Source organism: Babylonia areolata, chromosome 3 (assembly GCF_041734735.1).
Source record: "Babylonia areolata isolate BAREFJ2019XMU chromosome 3, ASM4173473v1, whole genome shotgun sequence".
NCBI classification, from domain to species: Eukaryota; Metazoa; Mollusca; class Gastropoda; order Neogastropoda; family Buccinidae; genus Babylonia; species Babylonia areolata.
The window spans coordinates 49,368,589-49,394,003 of record NC_134878.1 but is presented as its reverse complement, the minus strand read 5'-3'; the positions used below and the strand labels follow the sequence as shown (position 1 = coordinate 49,394,003).

General features: G+C 39.7%; 1 protein-coding gene across 1 annotated transcript in view; it reads right to left on the bottom strand.

Moving 5' to 3' along the window:
- Window positions 1-24,936, bottom strand: part of LOC143280063 (fatty-acid amide hydrolase 1-like) — a 34,209-nt gene extending 9,273 nt beyond the window's left edge. Inside the window, exons 1-12 of the mRNA XM_076584559.1 lie at window positions 24,772-24,936; window positions 18,875-19,002; window positions 18,210-18,359; window positions 16,655-16,768; window positions 15,194-15,250; window positions 11,843-11,935; window positions 11,231-11,302; window positions 10,493-10,554; window positions 9,265-9,471; window positions 3,424-3,464; window positions 2,234-2,361; window positions 178-303 (exon numbers count right to left, since the gene is read on the bottom strand). Coding sequence (XP_076440674.1) covers window positions 178-303; window positions 2,234-2,361; window positions 3,424-3,464; window positions 9,265-9,471; window positions 10,493-10,554; window positions 11,231-11,302; window positions 11,843-11,935; window positions 15,194-15,250; window positions 16,655-16,768; window positions 18,210-18,359; window positions 18,875-18,967 — 1,143 coding nt within the window. The 5' untranslated portion in view covers window positions 18,968-19,002; window positions 24,772-24,936. The remainder of the gene's footprint in view (window positions 1-177; window positions 304-2,233; window positions 2,362-3,423; window positions 3,465-9,264; window positions 9,472-10,492; window positions 10,555-11,230; window positions 11,303-11,842; window positions 11,936-15,193; window positions 15,251-16,654; window positions 16,769-18,209; window positions 18,360-18,874; window positions 19,003-24,771) is intronic.
- Between the last annotated feature and the right edge of the window lie 479 nt (window positions 24,937-25,415).

Sequence of the window (25,415 nt, the reverse complement as noted above, 5' to 3'; positions counted from 1 at the left end):
GCATGCTTGTATATTCACATGCTTGTCTGTATTACAGTATGTCAAACTCAAAGGCAAGTGTATGCATGTATGTAGAAATTTTATTGTTAAAGCCACAAGCCTCCTGCCTGGAAGGTGTGAAAATCAGTTTGCATGTATTTCAATTAATGTTTTGTTATCAGTATTATGATCATTTACCTGGTGGCCCTTTTGTTCCAGAGCAGCCTTGGCCTCCAGAACAGCACGAACACAGGTGGGGTGTGCGGGCATGCCTTCAATGGAGGTGTAGAACCCGATGCGCAGCGGCCCTTTGTGCTCAAACACCTGTCCGGAACCAACAGGTGAATGATCAGTTTCAGCTTCAGTTTCTCAAGGTGTCACTGCACTCTGACAAATCCATGTGCGCTACACTACATCTGCTCTCAAGGCCTGACTTAGCGCGCTGGGTCACGCTGCTGGTCAGGCATCTGCTTAGCAGATGCAGTGTAGCAAACACAGTGACGCCTCCTTGAGTAACTGAACTGAACTGTCCTGCAGATGCCTGACCAACAGCATAACCCTAAGCGCTTAGTTGGGCCCTGAGCGCATGCATATATATTTGTGTACCTCTCAGAGTCAGTGGATTTCTTCTGTGGAATTAGCCAGAGGGCAACACTTAAGCTAACAATGGTTCTTTTTCAGTGCAGCAAGTGCATGCTCCACATGGGACCTCAGTTTACTGTCTCATACATGACTTGATGCTCAGTTTGATTTTCCAGTCACTCTTGGGTGAAAGGGTGAGTCCCGGGTTCAAACACAGACCCTCATGGACACTGCATTGGTCGATAAGCGTCATAACCATTCTGCCACCTTCCTCCCTGGACTGGCACAATGGTCAGCATGATGCTTTGTTCATTTAACCCCTTAACTGCTGAGCCATGGTGAAATGAGATCAGCATAGCGTGAAGCTAAAGGGCAATTGTGGCATTTTTTTTGGTACTTTTCAAGTGGTGAAAGTGATATTTTCTAAAATAAAAGCAATGTATTATCAAGAGTAACAAATTAAAAAAAAAAACCCAGTGATGACCTACATCCTGTACGCTCTGTGTGTTGTCTCAGTGAGGTGACAGCCCTTCACAGGTAAGCGTATCGTCAGCAGCAAATGAGGGGCTAAAATACACCCAACAACATCATAACAATAACGCATTTTCTGTTTGTACCTTTCTTACTGTCTGATTCTTCATCAGTTTGATCCATTTCAAAGATTGCCAGTTTGAGTTCTCAACTTTCTCTTCATCAGGGGTGCCATGGCAGAATTGGTTCAGCACTGGATATAAATTCACTGCCCTTGAAAAAGCTGAAAAAGGCTACGTCTTTACGTCTTTCCAGTTTTTCTCATGATGTGATTAATGCAGAACATGATTATATTTCTGCACACAATCTTGAGGATTTTTCTGACACCTAATCTATAATCTAAGTTGATTGCTCATCCACTAATAGAAAGAAAGTAAGAAAACATGGTGTCACTTAGTGGACTATTATGACTATACACTGACTCAGTTTCACCCTTTGCTGGGAGCTTTTGAAAGTCATTTGATTGTGATTTTACTCTGCTATTTAGGCTGTAAGCTCCACTGAAATGTTATTGGTATGATCCATACACACGAACACACACACACACACACACACACACACACACACACACACACACACAAACACACACACACACACACACACACACACACACACACACACACACACACACACACACACACATACACACAGAGTTTCAGTTTCTCAAGAGGGTGTCATTTTGTTTGGACAAATCCATATACGCTACACCAGATCTGCTGAGCAGATGCCCGACCAGCAGCAGCATAACTCAGCGCACTGAGTTAGACTTTAATTCATGCAAGCACATATATATTTGTGAACCTCTCAGGGTGGAGTTCTTCTACGGAATTTTGCCAGGGACTGTCACACTCACTACATTTACACTTACTTTGCCAAGGGTTCTTCCTCAGAGCACCAAGTCTGATTTACCAATCAAACTTGGTAGAAAAGGTGACTCCAGGATTCAAACCCAGACCCTCACGGACACTGCATTAGTAGTGTCTTAACCATTCTGCTACACACACACACACACACACACACACACACACACACACACACACACACACACACACAGTGTGTGTGTGTGTGAAAGTGGAAAACTGTAGTGCAAAACACAACAAAGAACCAGTCTAAGCCACTGTCCAAGTAGCAAGACCATCACCTCATCTCTGAAGGAAATTGGAGGGACAGTGGAGTCGATGTCATGCATCTTGTGCTGAGTGTAGAGTCCCCGTGTCAGCTGTATCAGGCCAGCCATGTCCCTCGCCATCGGCTGAATGGACCCATGCACTGGTGTGACACAGATTCAAAGACATCAAACAAATCTAATCCTTTTTGCCCCTTCTAGAGTGCAGAGGACACAATAACAATATGTGAACATTGGATCACAACACCGGTCCAACCATGTCAAACGAAACAAGCACCAAACAATTATGATATCAATAAAATTATAAATAGTAACAATCATGAAATAAAATATCACGTGTGTGTGTGTGTGTGTGTGTGTGTGTGCATGTGCATGTGTGTGTGCATGCGCGTGTGTGTATGTCAGTTTGTGTGTGTGTGTGCGCAAGATAGGTATTTCGTATTTGTATTTCTTTTATCACAACAGATTTCTCTGTGTGAAATTCGGGCTGCTCTCCCCAGGGAGAGCGTGTCGCTACACTACAGCGCCACCCATTTTTCGTATTTTGTTTCTGCGTGCAGCTTTTTTATTTGTTTTTCCTATCGAAGTGGATTTTTCCACATAATTTTACCAGGAACAACCCTTTTGTTGCCGTGGGTTCTTTTACGTGCGCTGAGTGCATGCTGCACACAGGACCTCGGTTTATCGTCTCATCCGAATGACTAGCGTACAGACCACCACTCAAGGTCTAGTGGAGGGGGAGAAAATATCGGCGGTTGAGCCGTGATTCGAACCAACGCGCTCAGATTCTCTTGCTTCCTATGCAGACGCGTTACCTCTAGGCCATCACTCCGTGTGCCCAAAGGCCAATTGAAATTGAAAGCAAACTTTTCATGTAAAACCTGCCGTTCACCAACCACATATCTTAAAGTTAAATAAAATTGTTGTTTGTTTTCTTACTTGCTGATATGCTTATATATCCATGCTTTGGTAATATACTTAAAATCAAACAGAAATAATATATGGGATAAACATTTTCCATCCTCCACCAAATATTTCTCTTGGGAAAAAATATGTTAACTATCTATCTATGTATGCATCTATCTCTGTGTGTATCTATCTATGTATCAAAGTAGTCAGTCAGTCAGTATTTCTGTCTATCTGTCTGTCTGTATATCTACCTACCTACCTATCTATCTGTCTATCTATCTACAATAATTGCTTACCTGCTGCTTGTCCTTTTAACAGAGCAAGGTGTCCCTTGTTCCTGAAAGTGAAGTATAACTGTCTTAACAAAAAGGCTATGTAAAAAAGAAAAGAAAAAATTTCCTTATAATTATATTTAAATATATTAAGGGGAAAGAGTGACAAAGAGGGAGGGGGAAGGGGGGGGAGAGAAAGAGAGAGAGAGAGAGAGAGAGAGAGAGAGAGAGAGAGAGAGAGAGAGATGACATGACATGACATGACATTTTTATTGAATAAACCAAATGTTCATCTCAAGGGGTTAGAACACATCTATCAATCAATTCAATTTCGCACAAAATGGAAGGCTTCTTACTTCGGATTATTCCTGTACATATAGATAACAAACAACCGAGGGGTTGAGTTATAACTCAATGAACCAGTTACCCTTTACATTTTTCTTTCATCATGACTTCCCGACTTCAGATTTTGATTTATCATCCTCGATTATTACCAATCAATCTTCTGCTTTTAACTATGACCTTTTCTGAAACACTTTGTACAAAAACCTTGACAACTGAAAAACAGATAACTCATCATCACATGACATCACATATGAAACATTTCTATTTGCTTTTAGAATAATATTTACATCTGTCCTTAAAATATCGTATGTTTTACAATGAAACAGCACATGGGATTCGTCTTCGATCAGTTGTTTACAAACACGGCATAATAAATGTCTAGGTGTTACATCCTTTCTGTAGCGTAGTTTATGTATATTGATGGATGAAATAACAAGTCTGAATTTTGTGTATGCATCTTTGTAACATTTAAGCATGTTATAGTCCAATTATTTTTCAGTTTGAAGCGTTTGCTTAAAAGTACTGTACAATTCAGAGTGGATTCAATAGTAGTCTATTGATCACTCAGTCTTTGTTGAGTGTTAAGAGGAAACATCTCATGTTATCATTCTGCTGTTGCCACACATCTCCAAATCCATTGACACATAACAACTGCCTGATATAAAACGCCCATGTCTTTTGCCCAACTCTTGTAAATGGTTTAACATGTTATAGGCCTTTCTGGGCAGTCTTTCCTCTGGCATGTTGCACACTTTAAGCTAGAAGCGTATGCATCTTTTGGCTGCTGACACATGCATCGGATAGTGGCCAAGTTCTCCAAGTACCATATTGTTTGTTGTCTACATTCCAACATTTAAGTATGTTTTACATGCAAACATATGTATCTTTTAAATGATATCAATCTGTTGGTAGCCCCAAATTTCTGTGCCATATAATAGAACAGGAGCAACCTGGGTATCAAACTTTTTTTTTAGACCTCCCTGGGTACATCTCCTACTTCCAAAGACATCTGAGTAGTTGACTTGTTCTGATTTTGACTTTAGTGGCAAGCTCTTCCACAGCACATGTCAGGGATAATTTAGTTGTAAAATGTAACCCTAAATACTTGTAACTATTTACCACATTGATGTCTGCATTAACATATTTCCATTTTTCATTTACACCCAAGAACCCTCCTTTCCTGAATACAATGATTTTCGTTTTCTCAAGATTAAGTTCCAGGGAAAAGTTATCAGCATATTGTTTTAGAAAATTAATTTGATTTTGAAGACCAGCTGGACAGTAATAAATAACATCGGCAAATAACAAGATCAAGATCTGGATTATCTCGGGTGTTAACTGCACACTATATCGTCCATTCTGGGCAATTGCTGTTGCCAGTTCGTTTGTAAAATTGAGGATAATGTGGGAGAGATTACACAGCCTTGTCTAACCCCTGTTTCACACTTGAAAAAATCTGTAAGACTGTCTGGGCATCTCACACATGATCTCACTCTGCAATACATGGTCTGCAACATCTTTAGCATTTTGCTTCCAATACCTCCTTTTTGAAGTACATTCCACAGAATATTTCTACTGATTGTATCGAATGCCTTTCTAAAATCAACAAAACAAATATACAGTTTCTCAGAACTTTCCAAGAGGTATCTTTGTACAATGGCATACAAAACAAAAATGTTATCTGATGTAGAATACCCAGACCTAAATCCACTTTGTTCTTCGGCGATTTTTTCATTGTCTTCAGCCCATTTTACCAACCGGCTGTTCAATACTTTTGCAAAAACTTTCCCTAGTATACTGATCAAAGATACTCCCCGATAATTACTAGGATTGTCAGTATCACCAGCCTTATGCAGAGGCATGATGATAGCGTCATACCACACATTTGGATATTGCTGTGTATCAAATATGTGGTTGACCAAATGCAAAAGAAAAGGCATAATCTGATTTAAAGACTGTTTTAACATTTCAGTCAAAATGTTATCAGAGCCTGAAGCTTTATTCCATTTCAGAGAACGAACAGCGTTTATTATTTTATCTGTTGTCAATTGCTTTATCTAGCTCCTCTACATGATATTGGTTGTCTTCAAATATGACGCCAGAAATTTCCGTAATGTTTTTGTTCGTTTTAAATACGGACTGAAAATGATTTAACCACTCTTGGTCCGTAATGTTTGGTCTACAATGGGCTTTTCCACGAAGAGTTTTCACTTCTCTCCAAAACTGATTAGAATCTGATTTGACTTTTGAGTTATGTTTTAAGTTATAGTTATGTTCTTTGAAAGTTTTCTTTTTTTTTTACTGAACAAAACTCTGTATGACTTCCTTCTAAGGACATACCTAAGTCTATACTGGCTTTTAACTTTTTTAATCTTGCAACGTGTGAACATTCTCCACAACCGTATCAACTCTTTTTTTTAAAGCAGTTCTGCATTCAAAGTCAAACCAAGTGTTTTGTTTGGGACTATTCTTTATCCTCTTTATAATACATTTTGTTGCCTTAAGAAGTCCCTCATTGAAACACTTCACTGCCTCATCAACCGACATTGCCAGATTTGTTGTTGCTTTGTTCAGAGTGTACTGAAGCTGGTCACTATGTATGAAGTAAAAAAAAACTGTTGTTCCTTATCTCCATCCCAAACAATTTTTTCTGTGTACGTTACTACTGGTTTAACAATAATCTTTTTATCATAATTTACTGTCAGTTCAACAGGCATGTGCTTGGAGTTAAACATTTCCGCAACATGCACTGAGAGAGAGAGAGAGAGAGAGAGAGAGAGAGAGAGAGAGAGAGAACGGCTAATGTGTGTAGACTGTTTAGTCCACGTGATGTGCGTTTTGATGCAGGGTGTGCCGCAAGCAAAATGGCGCCAGTTTTATCACGGTAGTAGTGGTAGTAGTAGTAGTAGAATGACTATAGGAAATGGCAGGTCATCTGCTTAGAAATCTGGGCCTTTTTTATGTCCCCATCGAATCTTCATCTTCACTTGTTTCCTTTTATTTTATGCGGGGTACGCAAGTACGCTTCTACAAGAAACTTTGTTTTGTTTTCATTCTTCATAATCGAAAAAAAAACCCACTTTTAAAATGGTACTGGTGTCAAGGAGATTTTTGAACATGTTAGTATTTTGTGCAAGTTTAACTTCAGTTGGTAGTGCATTCCATATTTGTGCATTTCGGTTAGCCAATGATTTTTTTTCTAAGGTTGGTGTTGCAGTGTTCTAAACATATTTTCTTTACTGAGTTCCATGTACTACCATAATCCGACTTTATAAAGATATGTCTTGCATCATTTATGTTATTTAATATGTTAAAAGTTTCGATCAAATCTCCTCTAAATCTTGTACCTTTTATTGAGTGTAGATTTAAGTATATAAGTCTTTGTTGGTAACTCATATTTTTGCATTCTTTTAATAATTTAGTTGCCTTTCTTTGGACCCTTTCTATTGGTATAGATTGTCTCTTGAGTGCTTTCTGTTCATGTCTTCAAGAAGCCAAAGCTTGTAAGGTCAAGGTATTCATGTCCGGGTTATGTGTCTCATGAGAGCGGTAACTCTCCGTTTTCACATGCTCACGATGAGCTGTGCAAGTTGTCAAACGATATATGTGTACACCTCTGTATCTTGCTCGTTTCGCAGATTATATAGCCTACAATTTGGTATTGTTACTGTTATCACTGACCGCCATATTTGTTCAATATCCATAAATGTGACTCACTTGCTTGAAGAAAGAGCTGCACAGTTAAAAAAAAAAAATCCTGGTACATTGCTTAAACATTTTTTTACTCTCTCCATACGAACGGCGAAAGAGACGACTGACGTTAACAGCGTTTCACCCCAATTACCACCATCAAAATATTGCAAGCGGAAGGCTCTCATACTGAAGAGATGAATGTTGACAAAGAATACCACAATTCTGACGACGGAAGCTAAAGGTTGGGTCATTGAGACACCTACTGGACATCCGAGGGGTCTGTGTAGAGGAGAAGAGAGGACTGGCCGTACTGAGTGAGTTAAAAGACTGTGAAGACATCTGTCACATTACTTGTATTTCTGTATTTTAAGAAATATGTCATTGCCAATATTGTCTGTTGCATGTTTCCAAGACACCTTTCTTTCCTCGTTGCCTGTTCATTTGCAGGTAATTCTGTACAGCGAGCACAAAAGGTTGACGAATGAATGCAGGATTTGTGGAATGGATGGATGAGAGAAGAGGAATTAAAAAAAAAAATTAATGTATTAAAAAATCGATATACATTATAAAAAGAGATAATAATTACAATAATAGTGATAATGATGATAAAACATATATATAATACAATGCCAATCTGACACTCACAAAGCACAAAAGCGCGCACACCCACACACACACACACACACACACACGCACGTACACAAACACACGTACACACACACACACACACACTGACACACTGGAAGAAATGGATGTAGATCCAGAGAATACAGATATGGAGTGGAGTGCCCTGATTCTGCAGGAACTGCTTGAAAAGAAATGGTTCAGGATTTGTTGTAACTAACAAAAGTGAGGGACTGTGACGCACTGAAAAAAGGGGCAGTGAATTCCAGGTTTGTACAGCTACAGCTCTCCAACCCTGTTTACCTCTGTTGACTTTGGGGGATGCAAAAGATTCTGCCAACAGCAGAAGAGAGGATAGACATTGAATTAACTTTCATCTTAAATGACTTTGCACAAGACAACCAACACAATCCTCCTAGTTTGTTATTGTCATGTGCCACAATAAGTCAAGCATCACTTCCTGCAAAGTTTTTTACTTTTTGTTGTTGTTTTTTTCATCTTCGTAATACCCGAGTACTTTGAAAGAAACATAGACATACTTGCTGCTCACTGGCCAGGTTACGCTTGTGGTAGAAAATGAGAAAGTGGTAATGGGAAAAGACCAACAAAAAAGGGCGAGTGGTTAATTTTCAGTCTAATATCATCATCTTAAATGAACAGGCTATAAATAAATAAACGAACGATGGTCAATTTTCCGCTCTCTTTTCACCCAAGTTGGAAGTCATTTTCTCACAGTCACGAAAACATCAACAGTATATATAAAAAAAACAACAATAAATAAGATAAAATAAAATAAAATAAATGAAAATAACAATGACAGAGTGAGCAAGTGAGTGAGTGACAGAAAGGAGTAGAGAGGACGAAAAAAAGAAGAGAGCAGATACAGAAATAGAGAGAGAGAAAGACAGAGAAACAACTACCAAATTCACCTGCATGCACGACTATCCAAATGATGACTGGAAAGAAACAGAGCAGCAGTGTAAACAGAAACAGGTCATTAGAAACCAAACAAACATAACATACAAACAAAAAAACCAGTCAACACACCATGTAAGCAAATCCCCCACCAACTCACAGCGGGGAACATTCCACTGTAGCTTTGAGGCTGTAAGCCCCACAGAAGGAAGCCGGCATGCGAAAGCTGCTACCAGTTAACATGATAACAATGAACACACCATGTAAACATATCCTCCACCAACTCACAGGGCTCTCTCAGCTGTAGATTTCAGGCTGTAAGCCCCACAGAAGGTGGCCGGGATGCGAACGCTGCCACCAATGTCGGAGCCAATGCCGATGATGGAGCCACCTGCACCCAGCAGTGCCCCCTCTCCCCCAGACGACCCCCCAGGACCTCGCTCCAGGCAGTAGGGATTGGAGGTTCGACCAAACATGGGATTGGAGCAAGCGTATCTGCGCAGACATTAAATGAGGGCTTTGTTGTGTTGTCTGGGTTGTTTTTTTTCAGAGGGGTTCATCAGTTTGCCTTCTTTTTTTTCTTAAAGTGAGCACACACAAAATATATTATCTGCTTTCAAACACATAAGAATTACCATAGTATAACTCTAAACTTCAATGTTTTTAAAATGCACACACACACACACACACACACACACACACACACACACACACACACACACACACAGATCTCAGTTCAGATAGTTCCCAGCCCCTACATTTTCTTTACTTTATATTTTATCCATTTAGACATTAAAGAAAAAAGAGATACGATCAATGAGACAATATATACATAATCAGGAAAAACTTGACATCCCAAAACAAAATTGTCCCCTTCTCTTATACACTTATATGCCATCCATCTTTTCCCCACCCCCACTGTCCCATCACCCCCCCCCCTCCATCCTCACTCAACCACTCCCCACAGGAAATAAACTGCTTGCCTTGCTTTGCCTTGCCTTGCCTTGCCTTGCCCTGCCCTGCCCAACCCAATCCTACAAATCTATTTCTTCCTTCCTTCTTTTTTTACTTCCCCTCAGTCAGATACCCTTCCCCTACTTTTAAAGTCCCTATCTGCCCACAAACTTTTTCTGCTTTCTTCACAACTACACAAGCCATCTGGAGTTTCTGACAACAAACTGACAGTGCTGAAAACATATGAATACTGAATTATACCAGCAACAGTAACTATGACATTATCAGCAACACTGACACTGAAGGTTGGCAAGGATCAAAAACACACACAAATAGATAAACTATCTGAGCAAATTACTGACTGACAGATTGATTGAAGCTATCAGAGATATTAGTAATACAACAAAAAAATTGAGTAAAATCATTTTGGTTTTTGCCTAATACTGTTAGCATTTGGTCAATAATTGCAATTTCATTCATGTCAATAAATACGATAAAAAAGAAGAAGAAGAAACCACAGTCTGAAGTTATCAGAGCACATGGTTTTTTGTATGTAACTCACGACAGCAGGCCATGGGGAAAGTTAGTGCGGACAAACGGCACAGCGCCAAGACTCTTCAAAAGCTGAAACAAAACGCTGATTGACACACATCTGTTATTTGTGCATTGTCTGTGGTTCCCATTCAAGTCCCCCCCATCAGTACAACACAATAAATCCAAACAAATGCAGTACAGTTCCCACTCGTCTCCCTGTCTTTATGGTGCAATAAATCCAAACAAATGCAGTACAGTTCCCATTCAAGTCCCCCTATCGTTACAACACAATAAAGCCAAACAAATGCAATATTACAGTTTCCATTCAAGTCCCCCTATCTTTACAATGCAATAAATCCAAACAAATGCAATGCAGTCCCCACTCAAGTCCCCTAGCTTTACAACATAACAAATCCAAACAAATGCAATGCAAAATCAGCACAATACAGTAAAGTTCAATACCACACATGTTTTGACAACAAAAACTCTTGAATCTTTCCCTTAATTGTAATCATGTCACTGTACTCAGTCCATCAGAAACAAGCACTTTTTTTTCAATTACTATCAGTTCGCTTTCTTTCTTTCTTTTTTTTAAACATCAGGACCAGCTGCTTTCCTCTTTTTTTTCTTTTTTTTAAAAGTTTTCTTCGGGTTAATAACATCTCTTCTTTCCATACAGGACAGTTTGAGTGGTCATCATTCTCTTCACTTTCACATTCATTCTCCATCTTTCACAACAAAGATGCCAACACTGAAACACGTATACCTGCACAATATCAGCATCCTGGTCTGCAAGCTTCCCTACAAGAGGGGTGAATCCCACAGTACAGTCGTATCCCTGTCAACAATGATCACATAACAAAATCAAACGCATTCTCTGTTTGGATTGCAAACCTTTGTTTTAGACTCGCGGCTGGTTTTCTTGGCTGTAAACAGGTACATAAATTCATTGTTCAACTTGTGCAAAAGTGAAATATGAATGAATAAAGAAGAGTTAAGAAAGTTAAAATATAATCATAAAAAATACACTTATACACATTGTTCTGCGCAACTGCCCATCTCATACCCACCCCTCCACAACTCAATGCTCTCCCCTTCTCTCTAATATGTTCATTTTGCAATGCACACAAAATGATGCATGGTTTTACCCAGAATTAAACTACTGTAAAAAATGTAATCATGTGGCAGGAGAGGTCGGTTTTTTGTTTGTTTTGAAACCAAACTTTTGTTCACCAAATGAAAAATACCTATTCTTTCTGCCTGCAAATAACACTCTCGCATGTGCGCCTACACACACACACACACACACACACACACACACACACACACACACACACAGTGACACACACACACACCTCAAGGAAGCAGAGTCACTGACCTTGATCAAGATACTTTCCTTGATGCTGACAGGAATTCCATGCAGAGGTCCACGCTGCTCAGGTCTCAGCTGATCCAACTGCTTGGCCATTGCCTGCAGTGGTTGTTTAGAAATGCTGTTAGTCTTCGTAAATACGCCGAAAAGGAAGACAACTACAAAATAACCATAACTTTTGTTGTTGTCTAGGCTTAGCGCCCTTGCTATTATCAGGGGAAAATGGCGGCACATGCTGACGTGATAAATCTGGAACATGTCAATGATCTGCCTTGTCAAATCAAGCCTACGTAAGCCTACTTCACGGTGTTGAACTGTTCCTATTGTTTACACAGTGGTACGAACACACCACCCCTCAGTACCAAAATGCAGTCCACCTTTCACAACACAGTAACAATCCTTGGAGTGGTGGTCGAATGGTAATGCACCCAAACTAGTGTCTACAGGTTCCAATTCCACATACAGACCATGATTTTTACTTCCCCCTTCACAAGACCTTAGAGCGGTGGTGGGATGAGGTTATAAATGAGGTCCTGTATACAGCATGCTTTTGACAACAAAAGGGTCGTCCCTGACAAAACTGTGTAGAAAAATCTACTCTGACAGTAAATCAAACACACTTGCAGACAGAAAAAAAGGGTAGTGCTGCACTGTGGTCAAGTGCTCTTCCCAGAGAGAGCAGCCCCAACTTCACACAAAGAAATCTGCTGTGACTAAAAGTACTTGTAATAAATACAACTTCCATTTTTAAAACAGTAACATCGTAGATGAATACAAATAACAAGAAGGTCCATGGAGGAAACCTATACCTCTCTGATTGTAATTGAAATCCACGGAAAGGAGAAATACCTCCATCGCAGAGTGGTGAATTCCATTTTCCATCCTGAAACAGGTTGATGCCCAAGCTGAATTAAGGCCACCAAGTTCCAGGACCTTTTATGATCATTGGGGCAGTGCATTCATATCCACTGTGTCTAGGGCTCAGTATAGGAAGGTGAGGCCCAGTCCTCTCCTTCTGCCGTTTTAACCGTCCCCAATAATTCAGGTACCCATTCACACCTGGGTGAAGTGAGATTTTTTTTTTTTTTTTTTTTTTTTTTTTTTTTTGCTGCTGCCCCGTCATCTGCCCCGTTTCAGTGGCATGACTCCCACGCCGCTCATTCCGAGTCACCCATACACGGCCACACCCGGGTTCATCCATCACTTTCCCAGCGTCAGCAGTCCGCAGGGAACCATCGATGTTAGGTCGCCAGGAGGCCACACACCAGAGGAGACCCTCCACTGCTGCTGAGTCACTTCGGTGGTGTTCAGTGGTGCCTGTTCTGATTTAACTTACTTAGGACACCACCTACTAAGCCCCCTACTGACGACAATAATGACTTAGTCGCAGAGCAAGACAGAGCGAGCGTCCCTCCCAGCTTGGAGACCGCCACCACGTCCCTCTAACGGCACCGAGTCCCCCATGAATCCGCCAACACCGAAGACCTTGACAAGACACACCCCAAGCACGGAAGTGTAGGGGTATCGAAACTAAGGTCACCATGACAGCAGGGCATGAAAGGCCACAAACATTGGGACTTTTTTGTTTATACTGGTAATGATGAAGGAGGAGGTGGATGATGATGATGGTGATGATGTTGCTATGGAGGTCCATTTTGGTTTGGGACTACGTGACAAGGCTGTACTCTACACTTCCTTTCATAATGATATCCCAGCATCAACCAGGCCCGAGAGATACAGACACTTGCAGTGTTGGTAAGGATATTAGAGTAAAGCACAGAAAGACGCATCCGTGAAGTGGATGATACTTGACTGTGTGGTCTCCCCATTTAAGCCCAGAGCACACTCAGCTCTGGATAGGAGCCGGTCGCGGGCCAAAAAACCCACCTCCGCTGGGATTCAAACCCACATCCTCACAGCCGTCAGTCCGCGACGCTAACCACTTCGCCACGGCAACTGGTGAAGTGAGGAAAATTGGAGCATATAGTGCCTTTCCTATGGACATAAAACCTTGCTGAAACCAGGTCTCAAACCTTGATTATTGGTGCACGCTGGTTCAGTATCAGTATCAGTAGCTCAGGAAAGCGCCACTGCGTTCGGTCAAATCCACATACGCTACACCACATCTGCCAAGCAGATGCCTGACCAGCAGCGTAACCCAACGCGCATAGTCAGGCCTTGAGAAAAAAAATCTGTCACAGCACCTTGCAAGCTGAATAAGGCCAACAGAAAACATAACTGCATTTTCAAAAGGCTGTATATGTAACAAGCACTGGAGTTCAACATTAAACTGGGGAAATGAAAACTGCATAAACAACCTCACACACACACACACACACACACACACACACACACACACACACACACACACACACACACACACACACACACACACACACACATTTCAGTTTCATAGGTTCAGGGTTCACATTGTCATGATCTTCGAGGCTGGCTAGGAATGACAGAGCCCCTCTGGGATGGTGAGACCATGAAGCCAACTGAGTATCAAACAGCTGTCACCGGCAGGCTGTTGATCATCACATGGCTCACCCCTGCCATTGCCAACCTGGGTGAGAAAGATGCGGGGAAGTGGGTGAAACAGGTTGATGCCCAAGCTGAATTAAGGCCACCAAGTTCCAGGACCTTTTATGGTCATTGGGGCAGTGCATTCATATCCACTGTGTCTAGGGCTCAGCACAGGAAGGTGCCTTCTGCCGTTTTAACCTTCCCCAATAATTCAGGTACCCATTCACACCTGGGTGAAGTGAGGAAAACTGGAGTATTGTGTCATTCCTATGGACATAACAACTTGCCGAAACAGGGTCTCGAATCTTGATTACTGGTGAACACTGGAACAGAAGTCCAGCACCTACCCAATTCTGTCAAAGCACCTTATATGCTGAATAAGGCCAACAGAAAACATACTGCACTTAAAAAAAAAGGCCGTAACAAGCACTGGAGTTCAACATTAAACTGAGGAAATGAAAACTGCATAAACAACCTCACTCACACACATGTACATGAAAGATGCGGGGAAGGGGGTGGGAGTGGGGAGGGTCAGTGGCGTCTGACATCAGCTGGGTTACAGATCAACAGCAAGGACTGAAAATGTCCAGCAGCAAGCTGAAGAGGATGCTGATTCATGCAATCCAGGCTGGCATGATCAAGCATTTTCCTCGCTCCAACTGCTTCATCCTAAAACTGCCTGCATGAAACATTGAACTGACTCAAAGTTGAATCATGTTGAATCGTGTCGAGTCGAGTCGTGTTTAGTCACATACACATCCACTGATGAGTAACATTCTTACCCTTCTAAGTTCCAATATCTGTCATTCTGACACTGCATCTGACTCTTACCTCTGCCTCAACTATAGGTTCAGTGATGCAGTTCAATCGGTCATGGACTTCCAGAGCCTGTGGGTAAGAAATGAAAGCAGGAACAATCATAAAAACTACAAAAAGGACTGTATACAAGACATGTATGAACTAAAAATAACATGTCCACACACACACACACACACACACACACACACACACACACACACACACACACACACACATACAAAATAGGATTCATGACACACATATATACATAATGCACAAAGGTGTAAGGATTAATTCTACTATAAACAACCCCATGCAAACACAGACCAGCAATAATCATTACAGGTGGCTGTGTTTTCGAAAGGCTGACCAAGAAAAATTGACTGGAATCAGGGCAATGTGTACAATCAGGGAAGGCACAGATTCTGATAGATCAGCGCAAGTGAATATTCCTGTCCTTGCCTCTCTAGTGTCTATAATTTCTAATCAACAAGAAATTTTTTTTTTAATTGTGTCATTCACACCACAAGTAATTTTGGTGTGGGGATAAAGTTTTAACGGAAAAATAGCATTCTGTATCAAATGCAAGACACATAAAGTTTACATGAAAAATAATATTTAAACATAAACAATTTCAAAAAGTTGATTTCTGTCAGATGCCCTGGAATAGTGCTTCCTCTCTCTTTCCCTCTATCTCTCTACATATATATATATATATATATATATATATATATATATATATATATATATATATATATATATATATATATATATATATGATATACAGATACTCCTGCGTGAATCGTGCAGAGATAAATTATCTATTTGCCATTACTACATTTCAAGTTCAACAACATATTTCCTTGCCTTGCTTTCTTCCTGTTGTAAATATTATCCTTGACTGGAAGCTTTGAGGTGGGTTTTTTTTTGGGGGGGGGGTTGTTGTTGTTTTTTTTTTTTTTTTTTTTTTTTTTTTTTTTGGTCTTGCACAAATGAAAACAGAGATAAAAAGTATGGGGTGTCTCCAGATCACTTACTATTGGAAATACGTTCACTGCCATTGTTGAAATATCTGCAGTGTCCACAGGAAATGAAACTGCAGTTATATCAGAAACAACAACAGGCTCTTTCCCTTAGAAAGAGTTCAAATGCCCCCCGCCCTCTTCCCCCCCCCCTCCCCCGCCCCCACCCCTACATCGCCCCTAAAATCTTTTTTTCTTCTTCTTTTTCTTCTGTGATTGAAGAGTTGTTAATCTGCATTTATTTTCCTCTAAGGTCATACTGACCTTTACACATGAATTGCATGTGTTAGTGTCAAGATTTTTGGAACATTCGAAAATGCATCCACACACAAACAAAAATGTAAATGTGTGCCAAATATTCTTCTTTTTCTGCATTCATGCAGGCTTTTATGTTGTTGTTGTTTTTTGGCAAGCATACTCAAAATTTCAGAAATCAGTACAGGTATAACAAATACACTTTAAAAAAAATTACCTTTCTTTGGTAAGCTCTCAAAACCTCCACTGCCTTCAGCCGGCCTCTCTGGAGTTTGGCCTTCAAGTCGTCCATGCCTAGGCTGACTATCATGGCATCTTCTTCTTGATTCAACTGTGGCAAGTCACAAGAATGTCACAAAGAAGTATCTTTAAAACTGTGTGCACACCACATATAAGTTATCAACTAAAATAAAATCAATAAAAACAAACACACTCTCACACACACACACACACACACACACACACACACACACACACACACACCTATGCATGCATACACCCATGCACACACATACTCAAACACACAAGAAAAAAACACATACACACAACATACAAAGACAAATTTACACACACACACACACACACACACACACACACACACACACACACACACACACACACACACACACACACACACACACACACACACACACACATCTTGTTAAATTAAAGATTTCTTTTTACAAAGTTCAGCAACTTTCTTAAAATTTAAATTGTGTTTCCATATATTTCAGTAATAAATATTCATACTTGATTCCACCCTCCATCCCAAACAAACCACAGAATTCCTTCCTCCTCTTCTCCTACCTTTTCATGTTTATTTCTTATCTCAGTTTCAAAGGATAACAATCAAATGTAAAAAATCAATGATTTTATTTACTAGATCTTTACAGTCACCAATATGAAACGAAGGCAAAAAAAGAGAGAGATTTTACTGCACCAATGTTAAAAACAAACAAACAAAAAAACACACACAAAAAAACAGGAACATGCTGTATTAATTCACTAATCCTTGCACACCATTTTGCATATTTCTAAAGAGTGACACACATTCAATGAATTTAACCCACTCGCAAAAGTATATATATGTATGTATGTATATATATATATATATATATATATATATATATATATCTAAAAGTTGGGGGGGGGGGGTGGAGGGGTGGACTTCAGATGATGATTCCATGATCATTTACTTAATAATGTAAGTTTGTAGACATGCATGTATGATAGTCATGTCCAACTATGACCATAGGAACAGCAGAAGATGCAACTGCTGTCCAGACCATCTGGGCTAGAATTTCATTATCGTGGAGAAAGTCTTGCCAAAGTTACATTCCCACTCTCTTCTCTTGGCCAAGATGGCTTTTGGACAGTTGGCATTGGGATAGTTCCCAAGGGTCAGCTAGCCCCCAAGACTGCAACACTTAGACCCAGTGCGATCTAACCTTCTAGTCTGAGAGTCATAGTCCTTCATAAAAGACTAAGCTGTAAATGAATTCCCGCTGCAATGGAGAAACCACTGATCCTACAGCTCTCATTTTGCTGGTGGCCCAACAGCCGCCACAGACAGGCTCTTTTACATCAAGTCAAATAATTAAAACATATCAAGTAAATTCCATCTTTTTTTTTTAACCTTGAGGTTACACATTGGTATTTCTGCATAATAGTTATATGGCAGAACCTCCATATCATAATTAATAATGATTGTTCCTCCTCCACACACAAACACAAAACCACATGCACACACCATCACACAGTTTATCAATCACCTCCTGCTGGTTCAAGTAGTCCTTCAGCTTCTGACACGCCTTCCTGGCATCCAGACCTCTCTCCTTCCCTATCTGCCGGGCACGGTAGTAACGATAACCTCGCACCGCCACATAGGACAAGGCAGCACCAATCACCACTCCTCCCACAACCTGTCCATACATATGCACAAAGTGCATGCATGAGCACACACACACATATACATACACATACATATATGTACTCTCTCTCTCTCTCTCTCTCTCTCTCTCTCTCTCTCTCTCTCAAACACACACACTGAATTGGTGGATCCCAACTGTTACATCATTCAGTTGGAGTGTTCCTGTAGTATGACTTAAGCTACAGATATCATTGTATTGATTTTTTTAAATTCGTAATTTACTTAAATGGTGTTGTAATTTAGTAGTAACAGGTTGCTGACTGCACAGTTTGAATCAATCCTTTCTATGTACATCTCCATTTTCTTCATATTTTTTTTTTATGCACACACATATACACACGCATACACCCACCCACCCCCCCCCCCCCCACAACATTCACTCATGCCCCTTTACCCACAAAAGCTCCTCTTTATCTCAAAGAAATTTTCTGTTTTAATTTAATCGCTCAAAGCAGACAATAAAAGTCTTGAATTTGAAAAAAAAAAAAAAAATCAAAGTCGACTAACTTTGTGAGTCAAGCCAGGCTGAATGTCCTCCAGGCAATCAGAGACTCTGCCAGCCAGATGGTGATGGCCATGTCCGTGCAGAAACATCGGCATTGTGCCTCTTGGTGGAAAGGCCACACAGCTGATACCTGTGATTAAAAACAACTCATTCATGCATAAAATAGTGTTTGTGATTTAAATAGGATCGCTGTTGCTTATAGCTCTAGGAGAGGAGTCAATGTGCCACCAAGTCTGTAAGCCACCTTCAGTCAGGTTCTATTATGTCACTAAGACTCTATGTATAACCACGACCACGTCACACACCTTACATTGTATATGGGGGGTCGTAGGATATAATATGTCACTGTGGCTATGAGTCACCACATCTATATGTACAAGTCACCTTTCTTTCTTTATTTTTTTTCTCTCTCATTTCATGGCAATATGTTCTACATCAGTACATGTCACTGCAACTATTATGTGCCAAACATTTTGAAATTTTAAAAAGTTTTTTCTTGTAAGCCTAATTATTAAACTGTCTCTGGTATTTATAAAGTGATAAATCTTGTTTGTAAATAAAAATAAAAATTAAAAAAAGAAAGAAACAGAATGCACCATTTTCATGTACTAAGACTTCACAAACATACACACAAAAACCTCACAAGGGTGAATAAATTTAAGAAATAAAAAGATGAACAAAGCACTATAACTAATACTAATTTATCATTCACACACCTGCTAAAGAACAGTTAGCTTAAAAAGGTGAATTTAAGTCAGGAATGATAAAAAAGAAAAAAGAAAAAAGAAAACAAAGCTTGCACAGACGTGCAGAAGTATGTTTGGTAACAAAAAATAGACGTCATTTTTAAAATAAACTTTAAGTTTAGGTCGGACGTAAAGGAGCTGGAGGTACAGGCTTTTCCTGAAGAGAATGGGAGCTCGTTTTTCCAAGTGGAGTTAGGATCAGAGACAGGGATAGAGCAGTGACCGATATTATAATTCATGCCAGTTGAGTTTAACTACCTATTATTGGCCAAAGGGTCATGCAAGTTGTTTGAGTTTGTGTCTTGAAATTTAGCGGCAGTATCAACTGTTCAAATCAGGAGTTGTGTAGGCGTAGTGAATCAGCCGTGGCAGATCGGAGTGAGTGAGAACGGGAGTTGTAGTGGAGACAGTCTCTCAATTTAGGATCGAGGAGCAATTTTGTTTACATAGTGCAATTGTAGGTATCGTAGTACATATGGCATTTTCCGCTAGATAACTAGGTCTTACTTTAGCACCCTAAATTCCTGGAGCTGAACTTAGGATGCAAAAGTGTTCCCTATGCAGCAGAGAGTCAGCTAATTTCGATCAGTATCCTGAAATCATAAAGAATATCTGTGACTTGTAAAAACCTTTCGTAAACAAATCGGAGATGTTGCCGTGTGCGCACCAAAACAATGGTAAGCATATTTATAATGAGAGGCCCACGATTTAAAACCCTTGCAACTCACCTTCTCAATGAAATGTTGCAAATGTTGAGAACAGAAGAAAACAAACAAACATAAAAAAGGTAGTATCCACACACGAAAAAACGAAGTATAGTATGCTTGAAAACTGAGCAAAGTCTGATTCTCTTCCAGGCACCTTAATCCATGTCAGTAAACTGATATCTCCTTGGATGGCGTCTGCGTCTTACGTCACACATGCACTCAATTTAAATGCCCGTTTTGTTTTTCAGCTTACAAATACTGTACACGATTTTGTAGGTTAGGCCTATGTAGTCTGCAATGAACACATCTTACTCTTATTTTTGTTGAAACTTAGAAATTTCTCATTTGGAGGATAAAATTAGTACGTCACATTAATGGGACAGTACATGGGCACGAATGGGTAGGGGTTTTCAGTCTTTCTACGAATGCACACCTGAACAAAGATGAACAAAATGATGGACTTTTCTGTAGTAGAATACAATTTTCTTGGTAGAAACAAACAAACAAAACAACAAAGCACCATTAGTATGCACATAAATAATTACTGGTTTAAAAAATCAAATCAAATTTCGAAATGAAATGGCATCCTTATTTTTTATTTATTTACTTTTTTTATTTTTTATTTTTTTATTTTTTTGGTCAAGATGCCGTTTCTGTTTTAAGATTTTTTTTCGCAAATGGCGGGCCCCACTCCTACTGAAAAGTGATTGTACTCTTAAATTAAAACATAATACCTGGAGCCAGGCGATTTCCCCCGAATAGCCTGCATCAGCTGAGTCACAATATATATATATATATATATATATATATATATACATACATATGCATTTGTGTTTTGTTATAGTCCCAAAAATGGGACGGTAGGCTTAAATGGGTATACACTGAGCTTACAGCCTCTCCAAACTGGTGAATTACAGCACTCTGCAGAGATGCATGATCGCAAAGAGAACTTAACCAAACTGAGATATCCAATACAAAAGATACAATTTGAGTCACCAGTTTCACGAGAACGACCTCATTATCACAATCAAATGTTGGGTGCTGCAGTGACCTATATATTTGGTTGAAAATGGATCACTTAAGTTCCAATGAATATCACACTCAGGCTTTGAATTTGACTGATTTTCACTTTGGCATAGTTCAGTGATATCACGCTGATAAAACCCCCTCACCACCTAATCTCGGTAAAGACAAAATGTATCGATAATCCTGGAATTACATATATGTGTACGTGTGTGTGAACTGACATTCATGCACGCTCGCGCACACACACACATACTCACACCTACGTGACTGCTTCATCAATTTAAGTTTCTCAAGAAATCATCACTGCGTTCGGACAAATCCATATACTGACGATTTACCACGTGTATCAGGCACATACCTGACCAGCAACAAAACCTAATGCGTTAGTCAGGCTTTGAGTCAGTGCATGCATATATATATACAGAATTACCAGAGGACAACACTTATTGCCCGTTTCCATGGGTTCTCAGTTTTTCAGTACAACAAGTGTGTGCTGCAAACTGGGACTTCAATCTATCATCTCATTCAACTTACCAGACACTCAGTTTGATTTTTCAGTCAAACTTGGGAGAACTGAAGAGCAAGACTTGGATTCAAACCCAGACCCTCACAGACACTCTATTTGCAAATACGCGTCTTAATCATTCTGCTACTTTTCTCACGCATCAGTAATTCAAAGTCACACAGCTCTTCTTTAAATATCTCTCTCTCTCTCTCTGTGTGTCTCTCTCTCTCTCTAACTTGTCAAGTTATCGGCGGCTAATTTTTTGCAGATGCTATAAAGGGGTCACTAAACGTTCCAGTGAATAAACACGGGCTTTTTTGCCATACGGTTTTGTGATATTGCACACATATAACTCCGCCCCGCACCCCCCTAAAGACATACTAAAGACAAAAAGTAAAGGAAACAAGTACTATTCCTGAAATTGTGCGTACTACAAAGACATCACCATACTTAATTTCTCTTGTTGATATAATGATATTCGGACATTGATTCTGAAGGTGAGATTTCGATAAGCAATATAGGTCACTGAAAGTGGAAAATAAAAATCAAAGATAATCGTGCGTTCCAATACATTTGGATGTTATCTTACAAATCATGTTTTTGCCCCCTTCTTTTTTTTTTCCACCATAATGTATGTGCTTCGAGACCACTTAGCTGAGTGGGAACGAGTGGTAACCGCGATAATATAAACAGGTCGCGGGGGCCGCGCGCGACAGCCGGTCCTCCATCTTAGTTACTAGAGGCTGGCAGCGTACATTTCACTACTTGACAGTAGTAGAGTGTACTGAGACATTTTCAGCGAAATATTTGATTGTTTTTTGGCAATAAACTTGCGATGATAGGCATGGGAATGAGTAATATTTGTTTTAAAAAAAGCAAACAAACTATCTTTTATCTTTGACATATGTGTGTGTGTGTGTGTGTGTGTGTGTGTGTGTGTGTTTGTGTGTGTGTGTGTTTGTGTGTGTGTGTCTGTGTGTGTGTGTGTGTGTGTGTGTGTGTGTGTGTGTGTGTGTGTGTGTGTGTCTTAGTCTAGACCATAATAATAATAAGAATAACAACAACAACAACAACAACAATAATAATAATAGAATGATAACGACTAATAATAATGATTATAATATTAATGAAGTTGATAATGATAATAACAATTGATAATAATGATGACTGATGATAATGATGATGATACCAACAACAACAAGAATAATAATCATAATAATAACAACAACAACAATAATAATGATAATGATGATAATAATGATGATGATGATACTAATTAAAGCAATAACTAGTTGTCTTAGACAGTATGAATATCAGTATCAGTAGGTCAAGGAGGCGTCACTGTTTTCGGACAAATCCATACACGCTACAACACATCTGCTAAGCAGATGCCTGACCAGCACCGTAACCCAATGCGCTTTGTCAGGCCTTGAGAGAATAAAAAAGTGACTGAGAGAAAAAAAAAAGGAGGAATAAAAGAATATCAAAAAAAAAGAAAAGAATAGTAAAAAAAATAATGAAAATAGAAAATGAAAATAAAAATGAAATAAAATACATAATGATAATAATAATGATCAATAAGGATGAAATAAAATTAAATAGATAAATGAATAAATAATTGAATAAATATATATTTTCTTAAAGATGAATAAATAAGAAATAAAATGGAGTAATACTTTTTTTTTAAACTTTGTCTCATGCAGCAAATCGTACTCTTAAGTCGAGAAATGTTGCCCATCAATAGAAAAACAAGCGGACAAAGTACTGTGTATCAGTAAATGTGTGTAAAAGGAAAGAAAACAAAAGAAGACTTAAAAAAAAAGAATCAGAAAAGAACAGAAAAAAGAAAACGAAAAAAGAAAGAAAAAAAAGAAAGAAAGAAAACCAGAAAACAAGGTAAAGGAAAAAAACAAAGTGGGAAAAATAGGAAATTGGAGGCCCCACAGACACCAAAAAAATAAAAACAGCGTCAGTGTGTGTGTGTGTGTGACAGGAAAAAAAAAGAAAAAAAAGAAAGAAGGAAAAAAGGAGGTGGGAAAAATTAGCGAGGAGGTTGCACGTCCCACAAAAAAACAACAAACAACAACAACAAAAATAAAAACAAAAACAAAACAAAACAAAAACGAAAAAAACCCCCAAGAAAACAACAGCCCAAAACAGTGTGTGTGTGTGTGTGTGTGTGTGTGTGTGTGTGCCTCGCGCGCGCGCGCGCGCGCGTGTGTGTAATCGCCTTAATCTCTTTTTCTCTCTTTGCCCCCCCCTCCCTCCTATAAATTTTCGTCGTAGTTAACATATTACAGCAGCTGAGTAATCAATTTCTTTCTCCCTTTGTCTCTTGTACAGCTGTTTGTATACATTAAAACCAAGGTAATTTTCAGCCACAACAGATTTGCCAACTTTAATTAGAGAGACTCAGTGAGAAAGGGCGAGGCATTCGCGGCACGCAGTAGCTTCCAGCAAGATGGCGGCCTGCTGGTACGCGGCTGGCCTCCCTTTTCTCCCAACTGAGGTCGATATTCCCGACGGAGGGGTGGCAGAAGTGGAATGTTGGTACAGACTCGATCTGCCGGAGAATATATAAGTTTGCTTAACTCTGAAAGGAAAACTGGTGTTGGGATAAGGATCTAGAAGTACAATGTGGGTATATCAGTTGAACGATGAAAACTCGATCGGCTAATTTAACTAAGCTAATCAGGCGAATCATTGCAAGCACAGAAACTGGCTGCCCTTCGTGGACTAACCAATAGTGAAAACAGCCAACATGGACACATTCAAACTCAAAGTGCTAAAGGCAAGCTTTAAATTCCATGAAAAAGAGTCAGTGATTACACAAGAACACGAATCGCCAAACTGGCACTCCAGCGTGCATAATATTATCAAAGCGTGACTGAGACTCAGTGCAGTGAGGCACTTACCGAACAGTCCCTACTAGTAACTGATCGACTTTCCTGAACAGCTTAGCAGCTCGAACACCTGTCTGGTCTGTCACCTGCTGACTTAAGATAGTGCATCAGAAGTGGTAGATGTTGAGAAGGGCACTGGCACACGTACGTGTCTGTTGTATGAGAGTTAATGCACTGATCTAAAAATAGAATTGACCCACTTAGGTTTCCTCCCACCTATCATCCGGGTTTGGAACGCCTTATACCCCCTCTCGACGGGGTACAGCCCCACAATTTTTATTCCAGTACACCCGTTTCACGATTTTAAACGTAAAACGTATAAGAATGAAACACACGTAGAACAGACTAATGTCGTAGTCTGAGTGATTTAGGAAGCACTGTATTCAGGAATGGTAGCACTGAAAAACAGCGGTTTGCTTTTTACAAGTTCCCTCAAACCGTGCGGTGCAATCACACTTGGGAGCGTATCGATACTCCCCCGTTCGTGTGTGTGTCCGTCAGTGTGTGTGTGTGTGTGTGTGTGTGTGAGTGGTTGTTGTTCTTGTGGTTGCTGCTGCGGTTGTTGCCTCTTCTTCAGTTTCAGTAGCGTCTTTTAGCCATGAGTGTTATTTGACAAAGATAGGTGAAAAAGACAACTACTGGTGAGGCCTCGGAAA